The 27,826-nt window shown below is 39.2% G+C and overlaps 1 protein-coding gene across 2 annotated transcripts in view; it reads right to left on the minus strand.

The window, feature by feature from the left end:
- The window catches only part of ZNF609 (zinc finger protein 609), a 214,822-nt gene that overhangs the window by 58,346 nt on the left and 128,650 nt on the right, over positions 1–27,826 (minus strand). For both annotated transcript variants that reach the window (XM_045447913.1, XM_045447912.1), the window contains one exon: positions 1,530–1,755. In XM_045447913.1, the coding sequence (XP_045303869.1) occupies positions 1,530–1,755 (226 nt within the window). The remainder of the gene's footprint in view (positions 1–1,529; positions 1,756–27,826) is intronic.

Here is a 27,826-nt window from a genome sequence, read left to right on the forward strand (position 1 = left end):
TCCAGAGTCAACCTCTAGGGTCAACCCCTCTCTCCACTGTCTCTGCATCAGTTTCTAACACAAGAGAAAAAAAAAAAATTTTTGGCATTATGGTCTCAGGCACACAATAAAACCTATCAGCAATGTTATTCTGAAAACTGAAGCTTTACTATATTGTTATCAACAAGAAAGCCAAAAACAGAATTCTTAACCTGTGTCACATCAATACCTACTGCATGACAGACTTTAAATAAATACTGAATCACAACAAAATATTCAGAGGAACAGACTTTAATTAGAATGACCAGAATGAAATGCTTGAATTTCCATGGGCAAACTGACAAGATAGCTTATGATAATTAGAGATAATGAGCTGTGCTCCTCTGGGCCTCTAAACTTCAGAGTGGGGATGCTTTCAAAGTCTGGTTACTGATGCAGAGACCTGATGGGACTCTGAGGCCCAGCCTCTATAAACATACTCTGTATAAACATACTTTGACAAGAACTTGGAATCTTTATAAAAAGAATCTATGTGCTGAAATCAAATTGCCACAGATGGTACCAAGGGATCAGAAATACCTGGTCAAGTCCCTTCACACAACTATTTCTTCAGGTTTATGAACTTCTAAAATAGAAGAGACTCTGTTCTCAGGGGCAAATGGAACATACAAGAAGTCTGGATGGTAGCCTCAGGCAGAAGCACCCTGCAGTGAGCCAACTGCTTAGTGGATGCCTGAAAACAAGACCATGTAAACATTTCCCTGTTGCCTAGGCCTATAAAATCTGTACTAAGTGACAGATGCATGAAGTGAAGTGGGTGGCTGGGCAATGAGGCAACCAGTGGGAAGGAGCTGGCTGCACCTCCAGGTGTTAAAAAAGGCAAGAGTTGCATATTCAATGAGCCAACAATAAGTCAATTTAAGAGTGACTGTTTTCCATTTCCTTGACTCCCACAGCTGTCCTTTTATTACTTTTTTCTCTTGAAGCCTGACCCAAAAGTTCATTTACATTCAAATTCTCCCATATAAAATGATAAAGAGGAGTATGCAGAGTAGAGACACAGTGTGAATTACCTGGCCAGCACATAACAAATGACTGCTTAAATGCCAGGGCCAACAATGTTGATACCCATAAAAGAGAGATAATTAATTTTAAAAACTGGCAATCTTGGGAGACCTCAGTGTTGGGCTCAGTGGGTTAAGCCTCCACTCCTGATTTCAGCTCAGGTCATGACCTCACGGTTCGCAGCATCAAGCCCTGCACTGGTGGAGCCTGCTTGGGATTCTCTCTCTTCCTCTCCCTCTCTGCTCCTCTCCTGCTCCTGCTGTCTCTCTCAAAATAAATAAATAAACTTTAAACAAACAAAATGGCAATCTCCAGAAGCTGCGCAATTTTACTGAGAAGTTTGCTGTGATCTCCTGGGTAGGTGTCACTAGCAAACTATGGTCACTTGAGACTCCTAATAAATACTTGGTGTTATTTACAACGATAAGCCCCTGTTGGCAGAAGCAGGTTGAGAAGAGATGGGAAAAGACGCACATAGCACTTACCATCTTCTGTTTCCTGCCACACGATGCCCTCAAGGTTGACGCTTGTTCCAGGTTCACAGGGGCCCAGGCACTCAGGCTCTGTAGCTAGAGCCACATCACATGTGTTGACCCCAACTGATCTGGTACGAACCATGATCTGCTCACAGGGGGAGGAGATGTCATTATTGACCACTGGTACCAAAAGGTGCAGTGGCAGCACTGCTGGTGTAGAGACAGGGGACTCCATCTGTAGGGGAAGAGAAGTAGTAGCTGAGTGGCAGAGAGAACATTTACAGGAAATACCTTCTCTGTATTTAATCTAGTCCTACATTCTTTCCTGCCAGTGTGGAAGGCTCTAAATATAAGACTTTGGTCCTTCCTTTCAAGTTCTAGCTCATGATACCACTACAAATCTAATGGTTTATATGAGCGCACCCTGTGGTTGAAGCTCTATTTCTTATTAACGATCTTCCTCACAAATGGTGCTTGGCTAAAAGTGTATTAAAAAATGTGGGGGAAGGAAAGCGGAAAAAATAGTTTCAAACAACAGAGAGGGAGGCAAACCGTAAGAGTCTCTTAAATATAGAAAACAAACTGAGGGTTGATGGGGGTGGAAAGCGGGGGAGAGGGGAAAAGGGGTGATGGGCATTGAGGAGGGCACTTGTTGGGATGAGCACTGGGTGTTGTATGTAAGTGATGAATCATGAGAATCTACCCCCAAAACCAAGAATACATTGTATACACTGTATATTAGCCAACTTGACAATAAATTGTATTTTAAAAAAATCTTGTCTCATTTAAAAATCTCCAGTGATAGAGAACCAGGTCCAGATTTCAACAGTAATAGAGCACATAGATTGATGACAACGAAAAGGTTTCTGAGGCATGTTCTACTGCCACCACTATCTTTCCCACCAATCTATCATTCAACAAATAATACATTAATCATGTATAAAATCCAAGAATACAGGTAGGGATAAAAAAGGAAAAAAAATATCTAGATCCCAGGAATGTCACTTGAAGAAGACTAGAACTTCAATTCATCTTTAGCTAGAAGGACATCTACTTAAAAGTTATAAGAGGGCTAGGAGCAACCTGATGGGGGTTTCTAACACTTAGAGATTACAACAACGACTGGTTAGTAAGAATGGCATTTTGGAGCAAGAATGTAACATCAAATTTATCTGTAACAAACAGCAGGTGCTGTTAGGACCCAGAAGCCTATTCATGACAGTCTGTAGATGAAGTTCATCACACACATGCACAGGCAGAAATAGGTGAGCACAAGGACCAGCATCTACCTCTAAAACTACAATCTCGGGGAGCCTGGGTGGCTCAGTTGGTTAAGCATCTGACCTCGGTCTGGGTCATGATCTCACTGTTCCTGAGTTTGAGCCCCATGTCGGGCTCTGTGCTAACAGCTTCAGAGCCTGGAGCCTGTTTCAGATTCTGCGTGTCCCTCTCTCTCTCTGTCCCTCCCCCACTCACGCTCTGCCTCTATCTCTCAAAAATAAACATTAAAAAACTTTTTTAAAACTAGAATCTCTCACAAGAGTGCAATTACTTAGAAACCAGTAATTCAACATATTCAGAGTTCAAAGTTGTAATATGGAGGGTAATAATCTTTTAACTCTTTAAATCCTAGCATTTATCAGACTGACAAAGTACCCTGAATCTACACTGCCCAAATCCTAATGGAACACAGTGTCCTGCATATGCAAAAGCACTCAATTCCCACACTGACTAATCTTCCCTGAAGATTAAGTATGATACCAGTCAGCAAACCTAGAAAATAAGAGTCAAGGATTGGGACCCTCTTCCTCTTGTGAAAGATTTTTTCTTTTTTTTTTTTTTAAAGTCCAGTTTGAATGTACTCCTTCAACAGACCTACATCCAGAGAGTTACATATGCACCCACAAACCAAGCTGCTGGACAGGTCTGCAACAGAACTCTGGTTCTGAAACAGTTTACTGAATGACCACTGCTATACCTGTAACCCACCACTCTAACACAGGTGCGTGTGTGTGTATGTACACACACACACACACACACACACACACACACACACACACACACACCTCTAGAAGCTGAGATCTGGGTACTATATCTACTCTCTGCAGTTAGTTAGCTCTGACTTCTTGGCTTAGAGGTCACTGCTATTTGTGAATCATCACTGTCAAGAGTCCATTGAATGCTAGAACACAGATTCTGATTAATTCTGGTTCCTGAAAAGCTGCCAAAACATTATCCTTGTCTGCTTGGCAGGCACCCCCCACCCCTATACTTCCCTAACTCCACCTTTTTCATAAAATGAAAGTTGAAGCCCATATAATGAATTTTCTGCATTATGGTCAATGCCAAAAGGCTTTTTTGCTTCTTTTTGCACTCTTGAAAATCAGGCATTGATCATTTTATTTGGCAACCTTCCTGGGATGTGGTAGATTCCTAAAAGACTCTTTAAAATTTCTATACACAGATTTGAAAGTAAAAATACAGAAAAAGTAAGTTCAACTCTATGACTCCTGTATATGGCTGGAATCTGGCTCTAATATCTAGCCCTTTCAGGAATGCTTCAAGAAGATAGCTAGTAACTCTTTGGAAAGAAAGTTTCTTGGAGATTTTACCCCTGAGAATTACTAAAAAGGGAAAATCAGAGACAGAGTATACACAGATCATCTTTACTCTTGGCCTCACCTCTGTTTTTCTATTTTTTTCTTCTGGGGAAAACTGAGACAAAAACAATTTCATAATCAGTATGTGCATTTCCTTTGCTTAGGGTTTGTTCTCTCCTCATAGGGCTTGATCCTGTGAATCACGAGATCATGACCTGGGCTGAGATCAAGAGTTAGATGCTTAACTGACAGAGTCACCCAGGAGCCCCAAGTTTGTTTTCTTTTCTATACCATTCTTCTACTAGCAAGAGAAATTCCTGCAAGGTCCTCTTTCTTGGACACAGAGGTTGGCCTAGATCTTTTAGGTCACTTCTCTGAACTTTCTCATTGCTTCATGTGACCATATCCTGTTACTAACCTGTTCCATTGCTAAGGCAGCAATTCCAAGCACAGAAGGAGGTAAGTCCCCAGGGAGTCAGTCAGTCAGTCTCTCTCTCTCTCTCTCTCTCTCTCTCCCTCTCTCTCTTTCTCTTTCTCTCAGCTATCAAGGACAGCTATTTTCTAGAAGTGGTTTCATTTCGTGCTAGGTTATTCAGTGCTTATGGGAGACCAGGAAGAAAAGAAGCTACTAACAATGTACATGAAGCCAAGCCTCCAGTTCTATACTGACAGATCCAGAAAACAAGATCTAAGATGTGTAACTAGGAGACACCCCTGTTGCATTCAGTTTGCCAAATTAAACCCTGCTACAGAATATGTGGAGAGAAGGAACTTAGCTGAACTGATTAGAAAAATAGAACTAATATACAAAGAGCCAACTGACATGTATATGCAGCAAACTGCTCTTACTGCTCAGAGATACTAAGTAGAATTCAGGAGCTCTGTTTGTGTGAGGATGACTTTATTTAGTCAGTTAATTAATTAAAAGAAATTTGGGGGTGGGGAGAAGTGAAGAAATCCACCTATGCGTTTGGAACTATTCAGTTTCCTACTTTGCAACAGAAATCTGAGGAGAAATCACAGAGCAACACAATAATGTTTAATTACAGCTTCAGCTCTACTAATTACCATTTGGTCACATCTATAATCTACATTAAGCCATACTGTATAATAAGCACCTCTGTGATATTCATCTAATAACTGAGGTGGCTTTATGGGATTTCACATTCTACTATTCACTGGAACAAACACAGTTTCATTTACCACTCTCCAGGAGAGGATAAATCAGAAAAGGACTTTTTTGCCACCTCTCCCATATTCCTAGGATACAAGAGCAGGAACTGTCAGGAGACTGGGGACAGGAGAGAAAAGTAACAGGAATATAAAAAGTTAAAGTCATTAAATACCTTAATAGCTACAACAACAATAAAAGCTGGGCCAATTCTTAGTCTCTGAAATGCTAAGGAGTGCCAACCTGGCTCCTGGACTCCATGAATGGGGACATAAACAAGACAAAATTAAAACTTGAAAAGAGAGGATTTGAAGTTGGAGATATCTGAACTTTCTCAACAGTTCATGTCCTTTACCTTTTAATGATACTTCTTTTCAATTCACCTTTAGATATTAGTCTTAATAGCACCTATTCGAGATCTAAGTGCTGATAGGCAGGTGACGCAGAAATGAGGACTGGAGAGAATAAAGAAAGGCCAGAGCCATTAATCTCCCCACAAGAAGTAATTATACACTGCCTTCAGCTGCCTCCCACACAAGAGAGGCACTGATGGCAGAAAAATTTCAAGGCTGCAATATAATTTTGGGGGTAGGAAATGCAGCGAAGAAATATTTGGGACAGATTCTTCCCTCTCTCCTTCTCAGGAGTCTGATATCCTCACATTCACAGTCAAAAGGCAGAAAGGAAGTCTACCAATAACTGCAGTAACTCTAAGAAAATTGCTTTATCCAAGAATGAAAGATAATTGGAGATAATGGCTAGATAAGTGTTCAGGTTTATTCAGAATGATCGGATAAGATTATGTAGAATCAAATATTTTTTTAAGTTTATTTATTTATTTTGAGAAAGAGTGCGTGGGGCAAAGGGCAGAGAGAGGGAGAATCCCAAGCAGGCTCCACTTTGTCAGCAAGAGCCCAATTGCAGGGCTCAAACTTATGAAACTGTGAGATCATGACCCGAGCCAAAATCAACAGTTGGACGCCTAACTGACCGAGCCACCCAGGTGCCCCTGTCATCAAATATACCAGATTTTGTATTAATAACATGCTCTTTTTCCTTGATAATTCCAAAGGTCTTTCAAGATTTTACAGTGACTCACCATCAGCAATGCTAATAGTAATATAGGTTCCTGATTCATAAATAAACATGTAAGTACTGCCTCTAATAATATTTGATCTGCTCACAAAATTTTTACTGTGGGTTATTAAAAAGAAGAACAGGTATTTATTTAAAATCCTATTTATGAATTTATTATGTTGTTTCTCAAATTAAAATACAAAGGAAAAAATCCTCAGTTATTTGAACTGCCTCCTGTTGACTGAGATTGAGATAAAATAAATTTAATGTATTTTTTAAAAAATAATTAAGGTTTATCTTTGCTTATCCTGAAAGTTCAGTAATTGCTTATTTTCAAGAGCCCGATGGGTCGAAACCACAGAGCAACTGGGGCGTCTGGGTGGCTTGGTTGGTTAAGCATCCGACTTCGGCTCAGGTCATGATCTCACGGTCCGTGAGTTCGAGCCCCACGTTGGGCTCTGTGCTGACCGCTCAGAGCCTGGAGCCTGTTTCAGATTCTGTGTCTCCCTCTCTCTCTGCCCTCCCCTGTTCATGCTCTGTCTCTCTCTGTCTCAAAAATAAATAAACGTTAAGAAAAAATTAAAAAAAAAAAAAAAGAAACCACAGAGCAACTGAATTCTTCCTTTTCACAAAGCTCTTGACACAATGCAATAGAATATTCCAAGTAAATCACGACACAATACAACATTTAAGTGTTAGTGAAGGAGGAAATCACTTCCTTTCCAACACTCTTTGAACCTGCCTCTTGGAAGGAAGGAAGGAAGGAAGGAAGGAAGGAAGGGAAAGAAAAAGAAAGGAAAAGAAAGAAAGAAAGAAAGAAAGAAAGAAAGAAAGAAAGAAAGAAAGAAAGAAAGAAAGAAAGAAAGAAGAGGCTGCAGGTCTGCTAAACTCCTAGATTCCACATAAGCTTGCCTTGAAAAAGAATTTGTTTGTAACTCTGGTTAATTTCTAAGACATCTTGTAGCAGAAGGCAAGGAGGAAAAAAGAGAAAAAGAAAGACACAGTAGCTGGCACCGTAACCAGACATTAAACAATTCTTTGAAGGTAGGTATTCCGTTATTCACAGAAGACTTACTTTAGCACTCAATTTTAACCAATCAGCACCTGGTCAAGGTCAGCAGTGGAGACGGTTGGAGTTTGTAGTAGAAAATGCAAGTGCAAGTGAACATATAATTTGAAGACTGTAAGACTAGCCACAGGGAGCTCTCCTGCAACCATCACAATAGAGTCTCAGGCTCAAACCCATAAGATTTCTTCCGGTAAAGAGGGAAGAGCAGATCAAATGATCCTAATATTCAATCCTGTCTAAATTCTGTGTGTGGGAATGGATATATTATGCTGGAAATGTAACAAAGAAAAAAAATCTCATAAATGAAGTCAATGCATAACACAGATCACATGGTAGTGTCCCATTCCTGTGGCAAAGGCTTTTGCTGAAAGAAGCATCTATTCTGCTCTTCTAAGTCTTCTCACTCTACAATCTCCTGCCTGCTTGAAATTCACCACATTTTCCTTCAGCAAAGCTATTAACTTTGCAGCTGATGAGTGATGATAGCCACCTAAGTACTAGCTCTGAAATGATTTTTTTTTCTACAGAAGGTTGATGATCCCTCCCATTCCTGTACTGTTCCAAGGGAAGCATGAGAATTAGCTTTTCAAGAATAAAGAATGAGAAAAATTCATTCTTTGGCTGCAACTACTTCCTCTCCTGAACACAATTCTTACCTCCTTTCACATACTCATTTCCTAAAAAGTCAGGGCTGGAGCTTGTCATCTCTACTCCATTCTCTTACCCCCATAGGACAGAAAAGCAAATGAGCAAATAAACAAACAAAAAATAACCCACAGACCAAATAAGGTGAATACAACAGAAGCTAAAGCCTTTTTCTGAATCATTCAGAATCACAGATGTCAGCAGAAAAATCTCAATTTAACCTGTTTCGTGGATGGGGCAAACTGTACTAAAGAACCTAATCATCATTCATATTGACAGTCCTAGGAGAAAACATGAGAATTCTAAATTGAGACATCACAAACCATATCTTGTTCTGTAGTAGCTTGGGAAGGAGAAATGAGAATGATTCTTCCTGCTTCAAGCCAGCTGTTCTTAAACATTTTGGTCTTGGGAAACCTTTAGAGTCTTAAAAACTGAGAACCTTACAGAGCTTTTATTTATGTAGGCTTTATCAATTGATATATACTGTATTAGAAATTAAAAGTGAACAGGGCGCCTGGGTGGCTCAGGTGGTTAAGCGTCTGACTTCGGCTCAGGTCATGATCTCACAGTCCATGAGTTTGAGCCCCATATCAGGCTCTGTGCTGACAGCTGAGAGCCTGGAGCCTGCTTTGATTCTGTGTCTCCCTCTCTCTGCCCCTCCCTGTCTTACACTGCCTCTCTCTCTCAAAAATAAACATTAAAAATTTTTTTTTAAAAGTGAAAGATTTAACATGTACTAGTTAACTTATTTTAAACAACTAATGATTTCAAAATGACAAAAGTGACACATAAGAACAGATTAGTAGTGGCCAGAAGGAAGGGTTGGTGGCATGCAGAAGAGAGTTGAGTATGGCTAGGAAGGACAACACAAAAGATTCTTATAGTGATGGAGATGTTCTATATTTTGTGTGGTAAATACCCAAGCTTACACATAATAAAATCGCATGGAACTTAATACACACACACACACACACACACACACACACACACGCACGCACACACACAGAAAAATATACAAGTGAACACATGTAAAATGGGGAAATCTTAACAAGATAGGGAGATTGCATTATGTCAATATTCCTGTTGTGATATTGTACAATAGCTCTGCAAGGTGTTACCATTGGGGGAAACTAGGTAAAGGCTACATGAGATCTCTCTGCATTATTTATTACAACTATTAATTATCTCAAAACAAAATGATTAACAAAAAATTGCAGATCCCAAAGAACTCTGGAATATATCTATTGATAGATGTACGAATATATATAACATTTTAAATAAAAATAGCTGTAATTTTTCAAAAGAAAGAGATAAAAAGAGCAGTGGCGTTGATTTACATTTTGCAAATCTCTTCAATGGTTGGTTTAAACAGCTAGATTCTCATGCCTGTTTTTGCATTGAATCTGCTGATAAAATGTGTTGAACTACATAAAGAAAACTGGCCTCACAAAGATTTCATATATGTATCCTTTTCAGATCATTGTGGCTGTTCTTTGATATGACACCAAAACTGAACAAATGATAGTTCTTAAAGGTTAGTGGCAATGTGGAATCTGAAACTATATCGTTGAACCTTTTGTACTCTGTTACATTACAATCCACTGGTCTGTCTAGTACTTTGAATGCTTCTCTTACCCATGCATGATTTTTAACATCATATATTAGTCATTTGGAAAATATTGGTTCAATGAGTTATACAGCTCTTTCAAACACTGACACATTCTATTAATATAAAGAAGTCATATTTGTTGATACTGCCTCTGAGCTCATCAGAAAACCTTTTAAGTATTGGCAGGCTGTCAAACGGATGGGGGGCAGATACAAATTTTGCAAAATTATAATGTTTGCTGGAAAGCTCATATTTTATCATTAATAACAAAGAGTGTCAATTGTCTTCCTTGGAGTCAACAGGCTTATTTCATTTATTTTTAAGAAAATGTCTGCTAAATACCCAACTCTGAATACCTGTACTGTCAGTTGTTCTTTCAGGTAAAAACGACATTCCCCCCCCCCCCCCCCCCCCACACACACACACACACCAGGCTAGGTCAGCTTGCAACTCAGTTGCAATTGCTTTACATGTACTTTCCATTTTGTCACATAGAATACAAAAGGACATGGGCACTTTGGTGGCTGTTGAGTCGGTCTGTTGAGTGTCTGACTTCGGCTCAGGTCATGATCTCATGGCTCATGGATTCAAGCCCCACGTAAGGCTCTGTGATGACAGCTCAGAGCCTATAGCTTGCCTGGGATTCTGTGTCTCCTTCTCTCTCTCTGCCCCTCCCGTGCTTGCACTCTGTCTCTATCTCCTTCAAAAATAAACACTAAGGGGCGCCTAGGTGGCTCAGTCGGTTAAGCGGCCGACTTCGGCTCAGGTCACGATCTCACACACTCCGTGAGTTCGAGCCCCGTGTTGGGCTCTGTGCTGACAGCTCAGAGCCTGGAGCCTGTTTCAGATTCTGTGCCTCCTTCTCTCTCTGACCCTCCCCTGTTCATGCTCTGTCTGTCTCTGTCTCAAAAATAAATAAACATTAAAAAAAATAAAAAAAAAAAATAAAAAAAAACACTAAAAAAAAAACAAAACAAAAAACCCCCAAAAGGACATGTACTCAAAAGGTGAGATACGATTAATATACAATACATATAAAGAGTTTTTTTTTAACGTTTGTATATTTTTGAGAGAAAGAGAGACAGCAGGTGTGCAAGCAGGTGAGGGGCAGACAGAAAAGGAGACAGAGAACCCCAAGGAGGCTCCACTCTGTCAGTGCAAAGCCTAACACGGGGCTTGATCTCACAAACTGTGAGATCATGACCTGAGCTGAAATCAAGAGTTGGATGCCTAGTGGGGGCCTGGGTGGCTCAGTCAGATGTCAGTCAGTCGGATATCGAGTGTCCGACTCTCGATTTTGGCTCTGGTCATAATCTCACTGTTTGTGAGATTGAGCCCCATGTCGGGCTCTGTCTGACACACTGAGATCCCCTCTCCATCTCTCTGCCCCTCCCTTGCTCATGCTGTCTCTCTCTTTCAAATTTCATTTAGCACAATGCTCTGAAGGTCCCATTCATGTTGTCTCAAATGACAAGATTTCCCCCCACTGTTTTTTAATGGCTGATTTTTTTGTTTTTTTAAGTATAGTTGACCCATGAAAATAGCAAGATTTAATTACTTTTTGTGGCTGAGTAACATCCCATTGTATATACCCCATGTCTTCTTTACCCATTCCGCCACTGATGGACTTTTACATTGTTTCCATATCTTGACCACTGTAAAAAATGTTGCAATAAACATGGGGGTACATACATCTTTTAGTGATTTTGTTTTCTTCAGATAAATACTTAGAAGTGAAATCGCTGGATCACGTAGTAGTTCTATTTTTATTTTTTTGAGAAACCTCCATACTGTTTTGCATAGTGGCTCCACCAATTTACTTCTTTCCCATCAGCAGTGAACTTTTTCCCACTTTCTAACCAGTATTTGTTATTCCTTGTTGTTTTGGTAATAGCTATTTTAATAGGTGTGAAGTAATATCTCATTGTGGCTTTGATTTGTATTTCCCTGATGATTAATGATGTTGAACATCTTTTTATATACCTTTGCCCTTTTGTACGTCTTTGGGAAAATGTCTATTCAGATATTCTGCCTAGTTTTTCAACTTTTTTTTTTTTTCTGTTGAGTGGCATGAGTTCTTCATATATTTTGGGTATAAACCCCCTATCAGATATATATGCTTTGCAAATATTTTCTCCCATTCGGCAGATTGTCTTTCATTTTGTTGATGGTTTCCTTTGCTGTGTGTGCAGAAGCTTTATGTTTTGATGTAGTCGCATTTGTTTATTTTTCTTTTTGTTGCTTTTGCTTCTGGTGTCAGATTAAAAAAAATCGTTGCCAAGACTATGTCAAGGAGCTTACCATGTATGTTATCATCTAGGAGTTTTATGGCTTCAGGTTTTACATTCAAGTCTTTAATCCATTTGGGGTTAATTTTTATGTATGTTGTAAGATGGTGGTCAAGTTTCATTCCTTTACACATGGCTGTCCAGTTTTCCCAATACTGTTTAATGAAGAGACTGTCCTTTCTCTACTGCATATTCTTGGCTCCTTTGTCATATATAAATTGCCTGTATATGCTTGGGTTTATTTCTGAGCTCTCTATTCTGTTCCACCGATCTAATGTTTCTATGCCAATACCATTCTGTTTTAATTACCGTAGCTCTGTAATAGAATTTAAAATCAGGGAGGGGCGCCTGGGTGGCGCAGTCGGTTAAGCGTCCGACTTCAGCCAGGTCACGATCTCGCGGTCCGGGAGTTCGAGCCCCGCGTCAGGCTCTGGGCTGATGGCTCAGAGCCTGGAGCCTGTTTCCGATTCTGTGTCTCCCTCTCTCTCTGACCCTTCCCTGTTCATGCTCTGTCTCTCTCTGTCCCAAAAATAAAATAAACGTTGAAAAAAAAAATAAAAAAAAAAAAATAAAAAAAAAAAAAAGAATTTAAAATCAGGGAGAATGAGGGGCACCTGAGTGGCTTGGTCAGTTAAGCATCTGACTTTGGCTCAGGTCATGATCTGATGGTTCGTGAGTTCAAGCTCCGCACTGGGCTCTTTGCTGACAGCTTGGAGTTGGCTTCATATTCTGTGTCTCCCTCTCTCTCTGCTCCTCCCCTGCTCACACCATCTCTCTCTCTCTCTGTCTCCTTCTCTCTCTCTCTCAAAAATAAAAATAAACATTAAAAAATTAAAAAAAAATCAAAGCAGGATGCCTCCAGCTTTGTTCTTATTTCTCAAGATCGTTCTGGCTGTTTGGGGTCTTTTGTGGTTCCATACAAATTTTATTATTCTAATTCTGTGAAAAATGCCATTGGAATTTTGACAGTGACTGCACTGAATCTGTAGACTGGACTGGGTAGTATGGATACTTTAATGATCCTGATTCTTCCAATCTATGAACATGAAATACCTTTCCATTTATGTTGTCTTTAATTTCTTTCATTAATGTCTTGTGGTTTTCAATATACAAGTCTCTCGTCTTTGTTAAAGTTAGCCCTAATTCATTCTTTTTGATCCAACTGTAAATGGAATTTTCTTAAATTTCTTTCTGATATTTTGTTATTAGTGTATAGAAATGCACTAGGTTTTTGTACTGATTTTGTATCCTGCAACTTCAGTGAATTCATTTATTAGTTCCAATAGTTGAAAAAAAATGTTTTTAATGTTTATTTTTGACAGAGAGAGAGAGAGAGAGAGAGAGAGCGAGCAAGCATGAATGGGGACAGGCAGAGAGAGAGGGAGACATAGAATCTGAAATAGGCTCCAGGCTCTGAGCTGTCAGCACAGAGCCCGATGTGGGGTTCGAACTCACGGACAATGAGATCATGACCTGAGCTGAAGTTGGACGCTGAACTGACTGGCCACCCAGGCGCCCCTCCAATAGTTTTTTTAATGGAGTCTTTGGGGTCTTCTATAGATATCATGTCATTTGTAAATAGAGACAGTTTTACTTCCTCCTTTCCAATTTGTATGTCTTTTATTTCTTTTTTTTTACATAATTGCTCTGGCTAGGGTATCCTATACCATGTTGAATAAAGAGGCAAGAGTGGGCATCCTTGTCTTGTTCTTGATCTTAAGGGAAAAGCTGAAAGCTTTTCACCACTGAGTAAGATGTTAGCTCTGAGCTTGGCATACATTTATTATGTTGAGGTATGTTCCCTCTACACACACTTTGTTGAGAATTTTTGTCATGAGTGGATGTTGAATTTTGTCAAATGCTTTTTCTGCATCTACTGAGATGATCATATAATTTTTACCCTTCTTTTTGTTAATGTGTTGTGTAACACTGACTGATTTGCAGATGCTGAAATATCTTTGCATTCCTGGAATAAATCCCACTTGATATGGTGTATGATACTTTTGAACTGAATTTGGTTTGCTAATATTTAAACATTTTTTAAAAATGTTTACTTATTTTTGAAAGAGAGAGAGACAGAGACAGAGATGGAGACAGAAAGTGAGGGGGTAGGGGCAGACAGAGAAAGAGACACAGAATCTGAAGGAGGCTCCAAGCTCTAAGCTGTTAGCACAGAGCCTGATGTGGGGCTAGAACTCATGGAATGTGAGATATTGACCTGAGCTGAAGTAGGACGCTCAACCAACTGAGCCACCCAGGAACCCCGGTTTGCTAATATTTTGTTGCTAATTTTTGTACGTGTGTTCATCAAGGATAATGGCTCATAATTTTCTTTTCTTGGAGCATCCTTGTCTATTTTGGTGTCAAGGTAATGCTGGTCTCATAAAATGAGTTTGAAAGAGTTCCCTCCTCTTCTATATATAAAGTAGTGGATTAATCATATATAAAGCTAGTGTAAAGGCTAAATAATGAAAGTAGGAAAAGTAACTATGGTTACAATAATTAGTAATAATAATTAGTAGGGATACACAATAATTAGTAGGGATACACAAGATAAAAAGATGTAAAATATGACATCAACAACAAAACCTGGGTAAGGGGAAAATAAAAATATTAAGCATTAGAATGGAATCAAACTTAAGTTGTTATCAACTATAATAGGCTGTTATAGATATAGGTTGTTATATGTAGAACTCATGGTAGCCTCTAAACAAAAGCTGCAGTAAGCACACAAAAGAGAAAGAGAAAGCAATATAAGCACACTACTAAAGAAAGTCATCAAACGACAAAGGAAAGAGCAACAGAAATGAATAGAGAAGAACTACAGTTAGAGCCACAAAACAATTAACAAAATGGCAATATGTATCTATCAATAATTACTGTATTTTAAATTATATTCATTCATTCATTCATTCATTCATTCATTCAATTTAAAATGTTGTTTTATTTATTACACATGAGCTGGGGAGGGGCAGAGATAGAGGGAGAGAGAGAATTCCAAGAAGACCCTACACTGTTAGCATAAAGCCTGACTCGGAGCTCGATCTCATCAACCGTGAGATCATGACCTGAGTCAAAATCAAGAGTTGGATGCTTAACCAACTGAGCCACACAGGCGCACCTATTCATTTTTTTAATTGAAGTATAGTTGACATACAATGGTATTACTTATAAAGTATCAATAATTACTTTAAATGTAAGGAGACTAAACTTTCCAGTCAAGAGAAACAGAGCAGCTGGGGCACCTGGGTGGCTTAGTTGGCTGAGTGTCTGATTTTGGCTCAGGTCATGATCTCGTGGTTTGTGAGTTCAAGCCCCGCATGGGGCTCTGTGCTGACAGCTCAGAGCCTGGAGCCTGCTTCAGATTCTGTCTCCCTCTCTCTCTGCTCCATTCACTGCTTGTTCTCTCCCTCTCAAAAGCAAATAAACATTAAAAAGAAAAAAAAAAAAGGAGGAAACAGAGCAGCTGAATGGATGAAAAAACAAGACCCATCTATATGCTACCTATAAGGATATTCACTTTAGATGTTAAGAACACACAGAGATTTAAAGTGAAGGGTTGAAAAAAGAAACACTATGCAAATGGAAACCAAAAGAAAGCTGGAGTGGCTATATTTATACCAGATAAAACAGACTTTTTTTTAAACATTTATTCAACTTTCAGAGACAGACCACTGGGTGGCTCAGTCGGTTAAGCTTCCGACTTCAGGTCAGGTCATGATCTTGCGGTTCGGTTAGTGAGTTCAAGCCCCAGGAGTTCGAGCTGAACCGACAGCTTAGAGCCTGGAGCCTGCTTCAGGTTCTGTGTCTCCTTCTCTCTCTGCCCCTACCCCACTCACGCCCTGTCTCTCAAAAATAAACATTAAAAAAAATTTTTTTTTAAAGTCGCATACTCTTCCAGCTGAGCCAGCCAGGCACCCCAAGAAATAAAAGTCTTATAACAACTAGAAACTGGAAAGTAGAAGGAATTAGAAAAAGAAGAACAAATGAAGCTCAAAGTTAGTTGAAGGGAGGATATAACAAAGATTAGAGCAGAAATAAATGACATAAAGACTCAAAAGACAGTAAAGAGGACCTAGGAAATGAAGAGGTGGTTCTTTGAAAAGGTAAGCAAAACTGACGAGACTTTAGCTAGACTCATGGCGGTGGGGGGGGGGGGGCGTGGTAGAGAAAGAACTCAGATAAAATCAGAAATGCAAGAGGACATGTTACAACTGACATCACAGAAATACAAAAGGTCATAAGACATCACTAAGAGTAATTATATGCCAACAAATTGGATGACCTAAATTCCTAGAAACATACAACCTATCAAGACTCAACCATGATGAAGTAAAAAGTACAAACTAATTACTACTAAGGAGATTGAATCAATAATCAAAAACCTCCAGATGAATAAAAGTTCAGGATCATATAGCTTCAATGGTGACTTCTACCAAACACTCAAAGGAGATTAATATCAATCCTTCTCAAACTTTTCCAAAATTTTTATCTTTTTTTTTAAACATTTATTTATTTTTGAGAGAGAGAGAGAGAGAGAGAGAGAGAGAGAGAGAGAGAGAGCACACAAGCAGGGGAGGCGCAGAGAGAAAGGGCAACAGAGGATCTAAAGTGGGCTCCATGCTGACAAAGAGAGCCTGATGCACAGCTCGAACTCGCAAATGGTGAGATCATGACCTGAGCCAAAGTCGGACGTTTAACCGACTGAGTTACCCAGGTGCCCCCTCCCCACCCAATTTTTATCTTTTACTGTGAGGTCATAGCAGTGAAGAATGTGAGGGCTATTAGTACAATCTGGTGCCACTTATCTGATTTGTGCCAAGATACTAGCCATTTTACCCACCACTGCTTTTGCATTATCAGTGCAAATGTCAACAGAGAGAAAAGTGCAAATAATGTCTTACTATTATTATGAAAATAGTTCTGATCTAGAAGAACCTCTGAGAAACTCTCACACATATCTAGGGGTCTGAGAATCACATTTTGAGAATGAATCATCATGTTCTGGGATTGAAGAAGTCATCAGCTTCTCCAGAACCATATGTCCATATGATCCCTGAAGATTCTGTTAACAAGGAAGTTGAGGGAGATTGCCTGTTCAGTGGGCAAACAAGAGCGTCTTCCACAACAGGGCCGTTTGGAAGTAATGGTGGAGGAAAAAGAGACACGAGCCAGGGAAAATTATTAGCAGGAGGTGAGTAGGAAAGACTGCTCTTAGGATCAAGGATTTTGTTAAGTAAGGGATGCTTACAAGTTAGGTAATAATAAATTTCAGGAGTTGGGCAATGAGTGTTTTAAGCATTTGGGAGAAAGAAGAGCTCACTTAATGGTTTAGTAAATGGACAAATGAATGACGATCATTACTGATAAAACTGACCTTACCATTGTGGGAAGAGGGAAAATCAGTCTCTCTAGCACCTATTTGTTTTCAAATTGTCACGGATAAGACCTCTCTGAAAATATAGCTTAGTAGTTCAGAAGTTAAACATACCATCGTCTAAAACAAATTTTCAAACGGTTCCTCAATTAACCAGGAACCATCATTTCTTACAGAAGTCTTCCTTGTCCATGCTATTTCAACTAAAGGTATTACAGAGATAAACTTCAAAGTGGTACAAAGGGTATTGTGCAGTACAGATTAACTCCTGATTATGGACACGTTAGCACTGTTGAACCAAGCAGGAAATGGCCATCTGCTAAGATAGGCTTCATTGCCCAAGTGTCTCCTGGGTAATTTCATGTCCTAGAAGGTCACGGAATGCCAATGATTTGGTATAACAATGGGTAATTCTGATGAGACATCATTCGTTCTATAGAAAGCACCATAAGCAGCAAAGCTGATTTGGGTTCCTAGAGAGCCTGTGTATACTATAGCACCTCACTTTCTATCAGGTATGTGTTCCCAAAAGAATGTGCACAGAAAAATCATAGCATAGTGTGGAAGAATTTTAAAGATCATCGAACTAACCACTCAAGGGTGAAATATTTCCCATTAGGGTAGTCATAAAAACCTCATTTGAACTCCATCCCTACCTACCTATATGGGTGGAGAAAATAACCCCATACTTTACTGAGGTGGTTTAAAAGATTAAATTCTTCTTTAATAGGTTAAGGACCTAGCAATGTACCTACGGTATTTTGGCAATCTTGAATGATACCCATTATTAGTTATTCTAATAGTCAAGTCACTCTTGGAAGCTCATACTGAAATTAACATTCATGAAAACTCTCTAGATCCGGGTGCTTGGGTGGCTTGGCTTAGTTGGTTAAGTGTCTGACTCTTGATCTCTGCTCGGGTCATGATCTCATGGTTTTTGAGTTTGAGCTCGCACTGGGCTCTGAGCAGACAGTGCCAAGACTGCTTGGGATTCTCTCCCTCTCTCTGCTCCTCCCCTGCTCACATGCTATCTCTCTCAAAATAAATTAGAAAATTAACAACAGCAACGACAACAACAAACAACTCCCTAGATCTTTTCTACTCAAACTGAAAAGATTCTCTTTCATCCCTGACTCCCAGTTTCCTTTCCAAGAAGCAACCAACATAATGCATACGTATTTGCTTGCTTATATGTACCTTTATTCTTTTTAAACAAATGACAGTGTACTATATATACGGTTTTATACCTTATTTGTTCATGTAACAAAAATATAGATAATGATTTAAAATTTTAAATGCTCATCTTCCTAAAAGACATACTGGTTGATATCTCAGCTCTATTATTTAATAGCTGGGTGGTCACAGACACATTATGCAATCTTTCTGATTCTACTTCATTCTGTAAAATAAAAACATAACGAGTACCTATATTTCATAGGGCCACTGTAGCAATTAACTGAATATAAAATGCTTAGTATACAATGCCCAAAACACAGCAAAAGTTCAATAAATATTAGCTGCTGCTGCTGATAGTAATAATAACAATATCCTGTTAATTTAATTCCGCCTCTCAGTCTCTTATAACATTGTCAATCTCTAAGACATTCAGAACTTATGCTCTCCATTTGTAGTGGTTTGTGACAGTACAATTTTGGCTTTTCATCATGCTTTCCCTTCCTTCTTCTTCTGGTAAAGGAATTTCTCTTTCCTGTGAAAAACCGGAACAACCTAATTCCAGTACAGGAGTGGGCCCAACTCTACATAAAATACATGAAATAGGTTCTTCAAAGGCCATAGAGATTCTTCCTCTGATCTCTTAGGCTGGAAGGACTAATTAAAATTGGGGCTGCTAATAACCATTCTTCCGAATAGATGACAAAGACTTGACTAAGAATAAAGCCAATTCAGGGGAAAGGAGAATAGGGAAAGGAGCAAAGACAGAATCCCGATGACATTATTTGAGCTCCTGCTGGAAACTAATCAACTCTATTTGTGGGAACATATAAATTCCTTGTTTGCTTAAACTAGCTTGAGCAAGGTATCCATCACAACTGAAAAAATCCAGATCACTATATACTACCCAAAGATTTATATGCCTAGTTTATATTAAGTCAGGCAAGTTATGCAAAAACTGTTGAATAAAAGTAGCCCAAAGGCAGAGTCTTGTGGTGCACCACCTTCACCTAGCTGACAAACATCTAGTAATCAATACTCTTTAAATATAGCCCTTTAGCCAGCTATAAAGTCACCCAGCTGTATCGCCATCCAATTCACATTTCATCAACACGTCATCAGGAATATCATGAAAGGCTTTTTCAAACACCCAGAAGAAATCCAGGCATTCCAATCTACCTACCCAACAATTGTACTGGGAACACAGAGAGAGAAAGAAAGTTTATAGTACCTTGGTTAAGGACTTAAATGGTTTCTAATAAGCAAAAGTTTTCTGGATTCCCTTCTTCATTCAGAAATATCAAATACTTAACATGGTATAAGCACTGTATTATGGCAAGTGATAAATCTAATATGATCCCTGTCCCTAGATCTGGTGGGGTAAACAAATGTGAACAAGTAATTAAATCAATGCCATTAAGGATGCAAAAAGTTAATACCATTGTTGGTGGGACAGAATTAGGAAACAAATTAAATTCTGGACATGAGTTTTAAGTAGGCAGTTAGATATGCAGGACTGGAACTGAGAAGAAAGTTCAGGACAGTAGTTAATAGAGGCCATGAGCTTGCTTGGGTGAGAGAGCCCAAGCATACAGGATAGAGAGGAAAAAAAAAAGAAGGCGGCTCGAGAGAGAAAATAAGGAGTATCATCATTTAAAGGATTAAATCCAGGAAGAAAAGACCACAAAGAACCTGAAAATTATAATAATCATGATGACAGAGGTAAACTTTTTTTTTTTTTTTTTTAATTTTTTTTTTCAACATTTATTTATTTTTGGGACAGAGAGAGACAGAACATGAACGGGGGAGGGGCAGAGAGAGAGGGAGACACAGAATCGGAAACAGGCTCCAGGCTCTGAGCCATCAGCCCAGAGCCCGACGCGGGGCTTGAACTCACGGACCGTGAGATCGTGACCTGGCTGAAGTCGGACGCTTAACCGACTGCGCCACCCAGGCGCCCCGTCAGAGGTAAACTTTAATTTACTTCTTGCTACATGTGTGCCATGTACTTTTCAAAGCATTTTATATGTATTCCTCAAAACAATTTGCTGTAGTAATATAGTAACTTTTATTTATTTTTATTTAACAAATCATCCTCAGGCTTTTTTTTTAATATTTATTTTGAGAGAGAGAGAAAGATCACATGCATGCGTGTGCACACACACAGTGGAGGGGGAGATAGAGAAGGAGAGAGAATCCCAACCAGGCTCCACTCTGTCAGTGCAGAGCCAGACGTGTGGGGTTAAGCATCTGACTCTTGATTTCAGCTGAGGTCATGATCTCACGGTTCATGGGTTCAAGCTTCATGTGGAGCTCCATGTTCACAGTGTGGAACCTGCTTGGGATTCTTTCCCTCTCCCTCTCTCTGCTTCTCCCCTGCTCATGCGCATGTACTCTCTCTCTCAAAATAAATAAACCTAAAAAAAGTTAAAAATTAAAAAAATTAAAATTTATTTTTATTTAAGTATAATTAACATAAAGTGTTATATTAGTTTCAGATGTACAATATAGTGATTCAGTAATTCTCTATATTACTCAGTGCTCATCATGATAAGTGTACTCTTAATCCCCTTCACCTATTTTACCCATTCCCCGACCACCTCTCCTCTAGCAACCACCAATTTGTTCTCTGTATTTAAGAGTCTGTTTTTTTGCCTTTTTCTTTGTTTCTTAAATTCCACACGAGTGAACATATATGGTATTTTCTTTCTCTGACTTATTTAGTTTAACATCCTCTAGGTCTATTTTTATTGTCACAAATGGCAAGATTTCATGGCTGAGTACTATTCCATTGTAGATATGTATGTCACTTCTTTATCCATTCAGTTCTCAGTGGACACATGGATTGCTTCTATATCTTGGCTATTGTAAATAATGCTGCACTAAACATATGGGTGCATATATGTCTTTGAATTCAAGTGTTTTCATTTTCCCCACAAATACCCAGTAGTAGGATTACTGGATTATATAGTAATTATATTAAAAAAAATTTTTTATTACATTTCTTTATTTTTGAGATGCAGAGATACACAGAGCGCAAGTCGGAGAGGGGCAGAGAGAGAGGGAGACAAAGAATATGAAGTAGGCTCCAGGCTCCGAGCTGTCAGCACAGAGCCTGATGTGGGGATCGAACACATGAACTGTGAGATCATGACCTGAGCCAAAGTCGGATGCCCAACCAACTGAGCCACCCAGGCACCCCAATAGTAATTCTATTTTTAATTTTTTGAGGAAACTCCATACTGTTTACTACAGTGGCTGTACCAGTTTGCATTCTCACCAAAAGTGCATGAGGGTTCTTTTTTTCCCCCTACATCCTCACTGTTGTTTCTTGTGTTTTTAAGTTTAGCCATTCTGACAGGTGTAAAGTATTATCTCATTGTGGTTTTAATAACATCTACTTTTAATTTTATTTTTTTAATGTTTATTATTTATTTTTTGAGAGAGAGACAGAGCGCATGTGCAGGTGAGGGGCAGAGAGAGAGGGAGACACAGAATTCGAAATAGGCTCCAGGCTCTGAGCTGTCAGCACAAGCTGGACGCGGGGCTCGGACTCACGAATGGCAAGATCATGACCTGAACCGAAGTCGAACGCTTAACCGACTGACCCACCCAGGTGCCCCAGTAGTATCTTCTTTCAAAGATAACTATACTAAGGCTAAACAGGTTAGGTTTGGCCAAGGTGATAGAGCTACTAAGTGATAAAACTGGGATTCAAACTTGGGCAAGTTGGCTCCAGAACCTATGCAGTAATAAAGAAGTGAGAATCAAAACCGAATGGTGTCACCAAAAGTCAAGGGAAAAAGGAGAATGAGCTATTGTCAAATAATCTTAGCAAGAAGTTGAAATTGCAGGAAAGGGTAAGGCACAGAAGTTAAACTGACTGTGCTGGGTAAAGAAAAGCACGAAGTGGTGAAGGGAAGATAATTAGAATTTATTACGAGTCTACTGTGTGCCAGGAGTTCTACATGTTATCTCATTAAATCTCCTAATATCCCTATGAAGTAGATGGTAGTTTTGTTTGATAAAAAATAAACAGAGCCCTGGGAAGGTTAATTGATTTGTCTGTAATTACTCAGTTATTAAGTGGCAGGGCCAGGATTTTAACCAAGGTATGTCTGACTCTGAAACTTAAACTCTTCCCCTTTATATCATGTTACTCCAGAAAAGCTTAGGCGTGATCAGGAAGGGGAGTGCAAGTAGCTCACACTATCTATTTACATTTTGCTCTAGGATTTTGCTAAAGATCAATGTAAGTTTAAGGATCCATAATTCTGAAAACTTGGACATTTGCCTGTCCAGTGTTCTCCTTCTGGTTCTCTCCCATTTGCCAGGATTCCCTAGACCACAGGATCTCGGACTCCACATGCAAACTTTTTCAGTATTTTCCAATATGATTAATTTGATTTAGACACCTGAACTCCATCAAAACTCAAGATGTTTGTCAAAGAGGAAAGAGGGTACTTGCTATTTTGTAGTCCTCTGGTAAAGCAAACTTATCTTTTGTAAGAAGAACAAAAGTTGTTCAAGAGTTTTAATCTATTTTTGGATCTGGGTTTGCACGTTAGTTTTGGTAAATCCTTAGTTTCATATTTTGATTTTTGCTTAAAGTTGCATAATATGGTTCTGTTTTCAGTATAAATATCCTCTGAAGTGGGACTGAAACATCTGTCACAAAACAGTCAAGCCTTGCTAAACTATATTTCATTTTTTAACAACTACTCCTTAGCTCAGTTCTTCTAAAAATGACCAACAAACCCCCAAATACTAAATACCAACACTATATGAAATTTAGAATTTTGTATAACATACTTAACATATGGGGCTCACAAAATCCTATAGAAATTGAGTGGCACAATTCATCTTTCAAGGGACTGAAGGTTTCTTAAATACCATAACTTAGAAAGACATCATAATATTCTGATATTGGAAAGAATCTGCTCTTAAAAAATCTCTTTAACCGAGGTGGTGCATTAGGCAAACCCAACAATGTAAGAGTAACTATATTCTAGTTAATAGGTTTTTAATGCTTTTACTACTAAACATGGTCCTTATTCTAATACAAATCCATTCAACAAAGTAATAAAATGGCGAATCACACAACTTTATAAGGCTCAGAAAAACAGATGCCTTATTTGTAGAATCAATACAAAGTTTATGTCCTTGCTTGCAAAACTTCATTTTAGATTGGAGGACAAACTGGTAAAAAAGTACAATAAGGATGTACAACGGGCCTCAAGTACTGGCCTAGGGAGTGACTGCCAGAAGGGACAGAGAAGACTTCATACGTGATTGGGCTAAAGCACAAGGAGGAGTTTCCCAAGTAAAGAACAAAGTGTACTCCAAGGAACAACCCATTCATTCAAAGGTGCACAGGCAGTGACAAACACTATATATTTAAAGAATTCCAAGTTGTTTGATTTGGCTGGAATAAAGAGAACAGAGAGAGTGAGATTGGGATTTATCTTTCCAGGTATTAAGAAACTACTAAGGAATTAAAGAAAGGGAATCATGTCATTAGATTTCTATATTTAAAGGTAAAATTAACTCAAGGGGGTAGACTAAAAGAGATTGAAAAGGAGGGATCCTAGCTAGATGCCTGTTACAATAAACCCAGTAAAAAAGAAGGAAGGGGATGACAGGAAGGATTCAAAAGACACTCAGAATATGTGTATAAGGAACTTAACTTCATGAGGTAACAGACATGCAGGTAAATCAGTAAAGGAGTCAGGTATGATCAGAATTTCAGACTGAGGAGGGGTGTCTGGGTGGCTTAGTCAATTGAGCATCCTACTCTTGATTTGGGCTCAGGTCATGATCCCAGGGTAATAGGATAGAGCCCCACATCAGGCTCCACACTGAGCACGGAGCCTGCTTAGGATTCTCTCTCTCTCTCCCTCCCTCTTCCTCTCTCCTCTGCTCATGCTCACTCGCTCTCTCTCTCTCTCAAATAAAATTAAAAAAAAAAAAAGAGAAGAGAATTTCAGATTCAGATAGTTGGGAAATGATTCATTCCACACATATTTACTGAGCACCTAATACATGCCAGGCACTATTCTAAGTGCTGGAGATATGCTATAAACCAAACAGACTAAAATGCCAGGCTGTGCAGCTTAAATTCAGTTGGATGGTATCCCATACCTGAAAAAGAAAGAAAAAAGGGGAGAAACAAACAGGTTTTAGTTTTGGAGAGAGGCTGAAGAAAGATGAATTAGTTTTTTTGGTTTTAACATTATTTTTTAATGTTTACTTTTGAGAGAGAGCATGAACGGGGGAGAGGGACAGAAAGAGAAAGAGAGGAAGACAGGATCTGAAGCAGGCTGTGCACTGTCCACGCAGAGCCCTATGTGGGGCTCCAACTCACGAACCATGAGATCATGACCTGAGCTGGAATCGGGCACTTAAATGAACCACCCAGGCACCCCTCTTGTTTTTTTTTTTTTAACTTGGCTCAGTTGCCAGTACTCTATGAAAAGAAAACTGGAAGTATATTAGAAGTAGGTAGGTCGTCAATGCATCATCTGAGGGAACATCAGAATAATATATAAATACAAATTAAAACACAATATAATTTTCCAATTTCAGACTGGCAAAGATGAGTAAGTTGAACAAATATCCAAGCTGGCAAGAGTATGGAAAAAAAAAAAACACAGGCATTCTGTTGTAGTTGGTAGAAACATAAATTGGCAGAAACTCTGTAGAGGGTACTTTGGCAATATGTATCAAAATGTAAATTGCACATGCTCATTTGGCCCCCAAATTACATTTCTATAGTTTATATAAAGAAGATAACAGGACAGGTACACAAAGATGTATGACATACAGTTTGTTTCAACGTCGTTTTTAACAGCCAAACAAAAAAAGCCCAGAAACAATGTAAATGTTCATCATAGCATAGATCTCAGTCATCAAGGAGATATCCACAGCATATTTTTGAGTGAACAGAAGGTTACAACACAGCATGTACTAGATTAGCCTATTAATGTTAAATTGATGTCTACATTAAGTATATATGATTCTTATACGGTATGCAGATCAGAAATTAGAAATGGAAATTGAGATCTGGAAGGATGTTCTTGAAGTCACTCTGGATAATAAGAATCTGGATGATTTTTAGTTTCTTATATTTTTCAGTATTTCATTTTTCATTTTATTGAGAATTTATAGTTTTTAAAAAGTTATTTTTATTTTAAAGGAAGAGATGTTTACATATGTGAAGGTTTAGGTTTATTATAAGAAAAGGGGGTGAGGCTGATGAAGAAATGGACAGGTAGGGGAAAAGAGCAGCAACAGTGCAGCATGTGAGTAGAAGGGGGAGGCAGACAGGTAAGGATATTAAGTCAGTACCTCCACTGCACAGGTCACTGGGCAACAGGACTGGCCCCACACAGCTGAGTGGCTCCTAAGAGCTGGGGAAACAGGCCGTTCTACACAAACATCTCCATGACCTTCGTAGGCAAATATTCATAACCTAGCAACTACCCGTATTCATTTAATTCTAGCTGTTGAGAACCAAGTGGCATATTTCGTGCATGTGCAAATATGCAGACTCTTTATTGAGAAATAAACAACAATTCCAACCCCCTCTCTGTGGCAACCAGAATCCTACCTGGAACAGGGCCAGAAAAAGCCATGTCTCCAGCACTTCTGAGAAAACTGTGGCTGCTGTTTATCAAATTAAAATGCAAAGCAGCGCACTCCAGTGTCACTGGGAACTGTCAGAAAGGGATTATGGTTCCCACCCCAAGGATGCAGGTCAGCTAAACAATACCCATCTCCTTGTGCTGAGAAGGAGGGAGAAGGAGAAAGATTAGGCCTGTTTCCAAATAGCAGTCCCGCCTGCTTGTTACCGTGGTAACCTCCTTTCCCAGAGCTGTTCTCATTTGTCTCTCTCTGCCTGACCTTCATGTTGTTCTGACAGTAACTGAGGAGGAAAAGGTGCCTGCCTGCCAGCTCAGCACTCAAGTTGAGGGCACTGAGCAAGAAAAAGAGGCACTCAAAGTCTCTCTCATTCTAGACTCTAAACGGTGACCTTAGAGCGATTAGAGTCCTGAAAGAGATTTCTGGTAGCCCCTGTCATTCCATCCTTCCCTCCCCTGCTCTCGGGGCCACCTCACTTCTCTGATATACCCTTTCAGTGTGAGGAATCTGAGCCAGAGTCAAGTGGGTAGGTGAGAAGTCACAGAGAAAAGAAAAAACAAGGCATGACAGGCTGAAGAATAGAGGTAATAAAATATTAACTCAAAAATGCCTGAGACAATTATCAGTATAATGGTTAAGTGCAGCCTTTAGTTTCCTCTCTCTTCAGGATTCATCGCCGTATGTTCAGTCAGTGGAGGTGTGAGGGCAATTAAGGTACTCCCACAGGGCTAGGGGAAGAGCCCAAACACTCAGTGCTTTCTATTGTTTTTCTTCAAGCCACAGATACATACAATTCAATCATTTAACAAATAATTATCGAGTCCCCTCTATGTGCATGTTCTGTGCTAAACACTGGGCATGGAATGGTAAAAGAAAAGAAACTGATAAATACAAAGGAATTAGAAACCTACTAAGGAATAGATAGGGAAAGTGGTAAGAGAACAAAGTGATCTATCTAGGGTAGTCAGGGATGGAATCACCAAAGAGGTTGGATTTAAGCAGAGACCTGAAAGATGAGAAGATATGGAGAGCCTGGGGATAAGCAATGCAGGCAGAGGAAACAGCACATGCAAACCCCTAAGGCAGGAAAAAGCTTGGCATATGTTTGAGGTCCATGTTTCATTTCATATTACCAGATACACGCATAGAAAAATGTTTCAATCTGATGATCCTAGAAGCTTAGGAGGCCCAGAGAATGGGCAACATTAGAATAGCTAGTCAGATACATCCACTAGGTCCACAGAGGAGTTTTGAAGATATCAATCATGAAATACTATGGTCTAAGGACAGAACTCTTACCCAACAGTTTAGAACAATAACTACTACAATACCGGAGTCACTTCTCTACCACCAGTAGTCACAGTCACTCCAAAAGACACATTGTATAAGAGTGGGGCTGATTTTCATTAGTTTATCTTAAATGGCATCCCAAACCTACCCCAAGCCCATCAAAGACTTTAACCTAAGCCTAGTTAAACTGATTTATATTGGAGTAATGAGCTTATAAAGCAGGTGGCAGGGACAGGTTTTAGTTCCAGTTTCTATCATTTAGCTGTATAGCTTTAGGCAAGTCAGTTCACCTCTCCTAACTTCAACCTTATGAAATAAAGGAGTTGGATTTTATCATCTTTAAGGAGATGGTATGAGGGCTTT

This window comes from Leopardus geoffroyi, chromosome B3, assembly GCF_018350155.1.
Source record: "Leopardus geoffroyi isolate Oge1 chromosome B3, O.geoffroyi_Oge1_pat1.0, whole genome shotgun sequence".
NCBI classification, from domain to species: Eukaryota; Metazoa; Chordata; class Mammalia; order Carnivora; family Felidae; genus Leopardus; species Leopardus geoffroyi.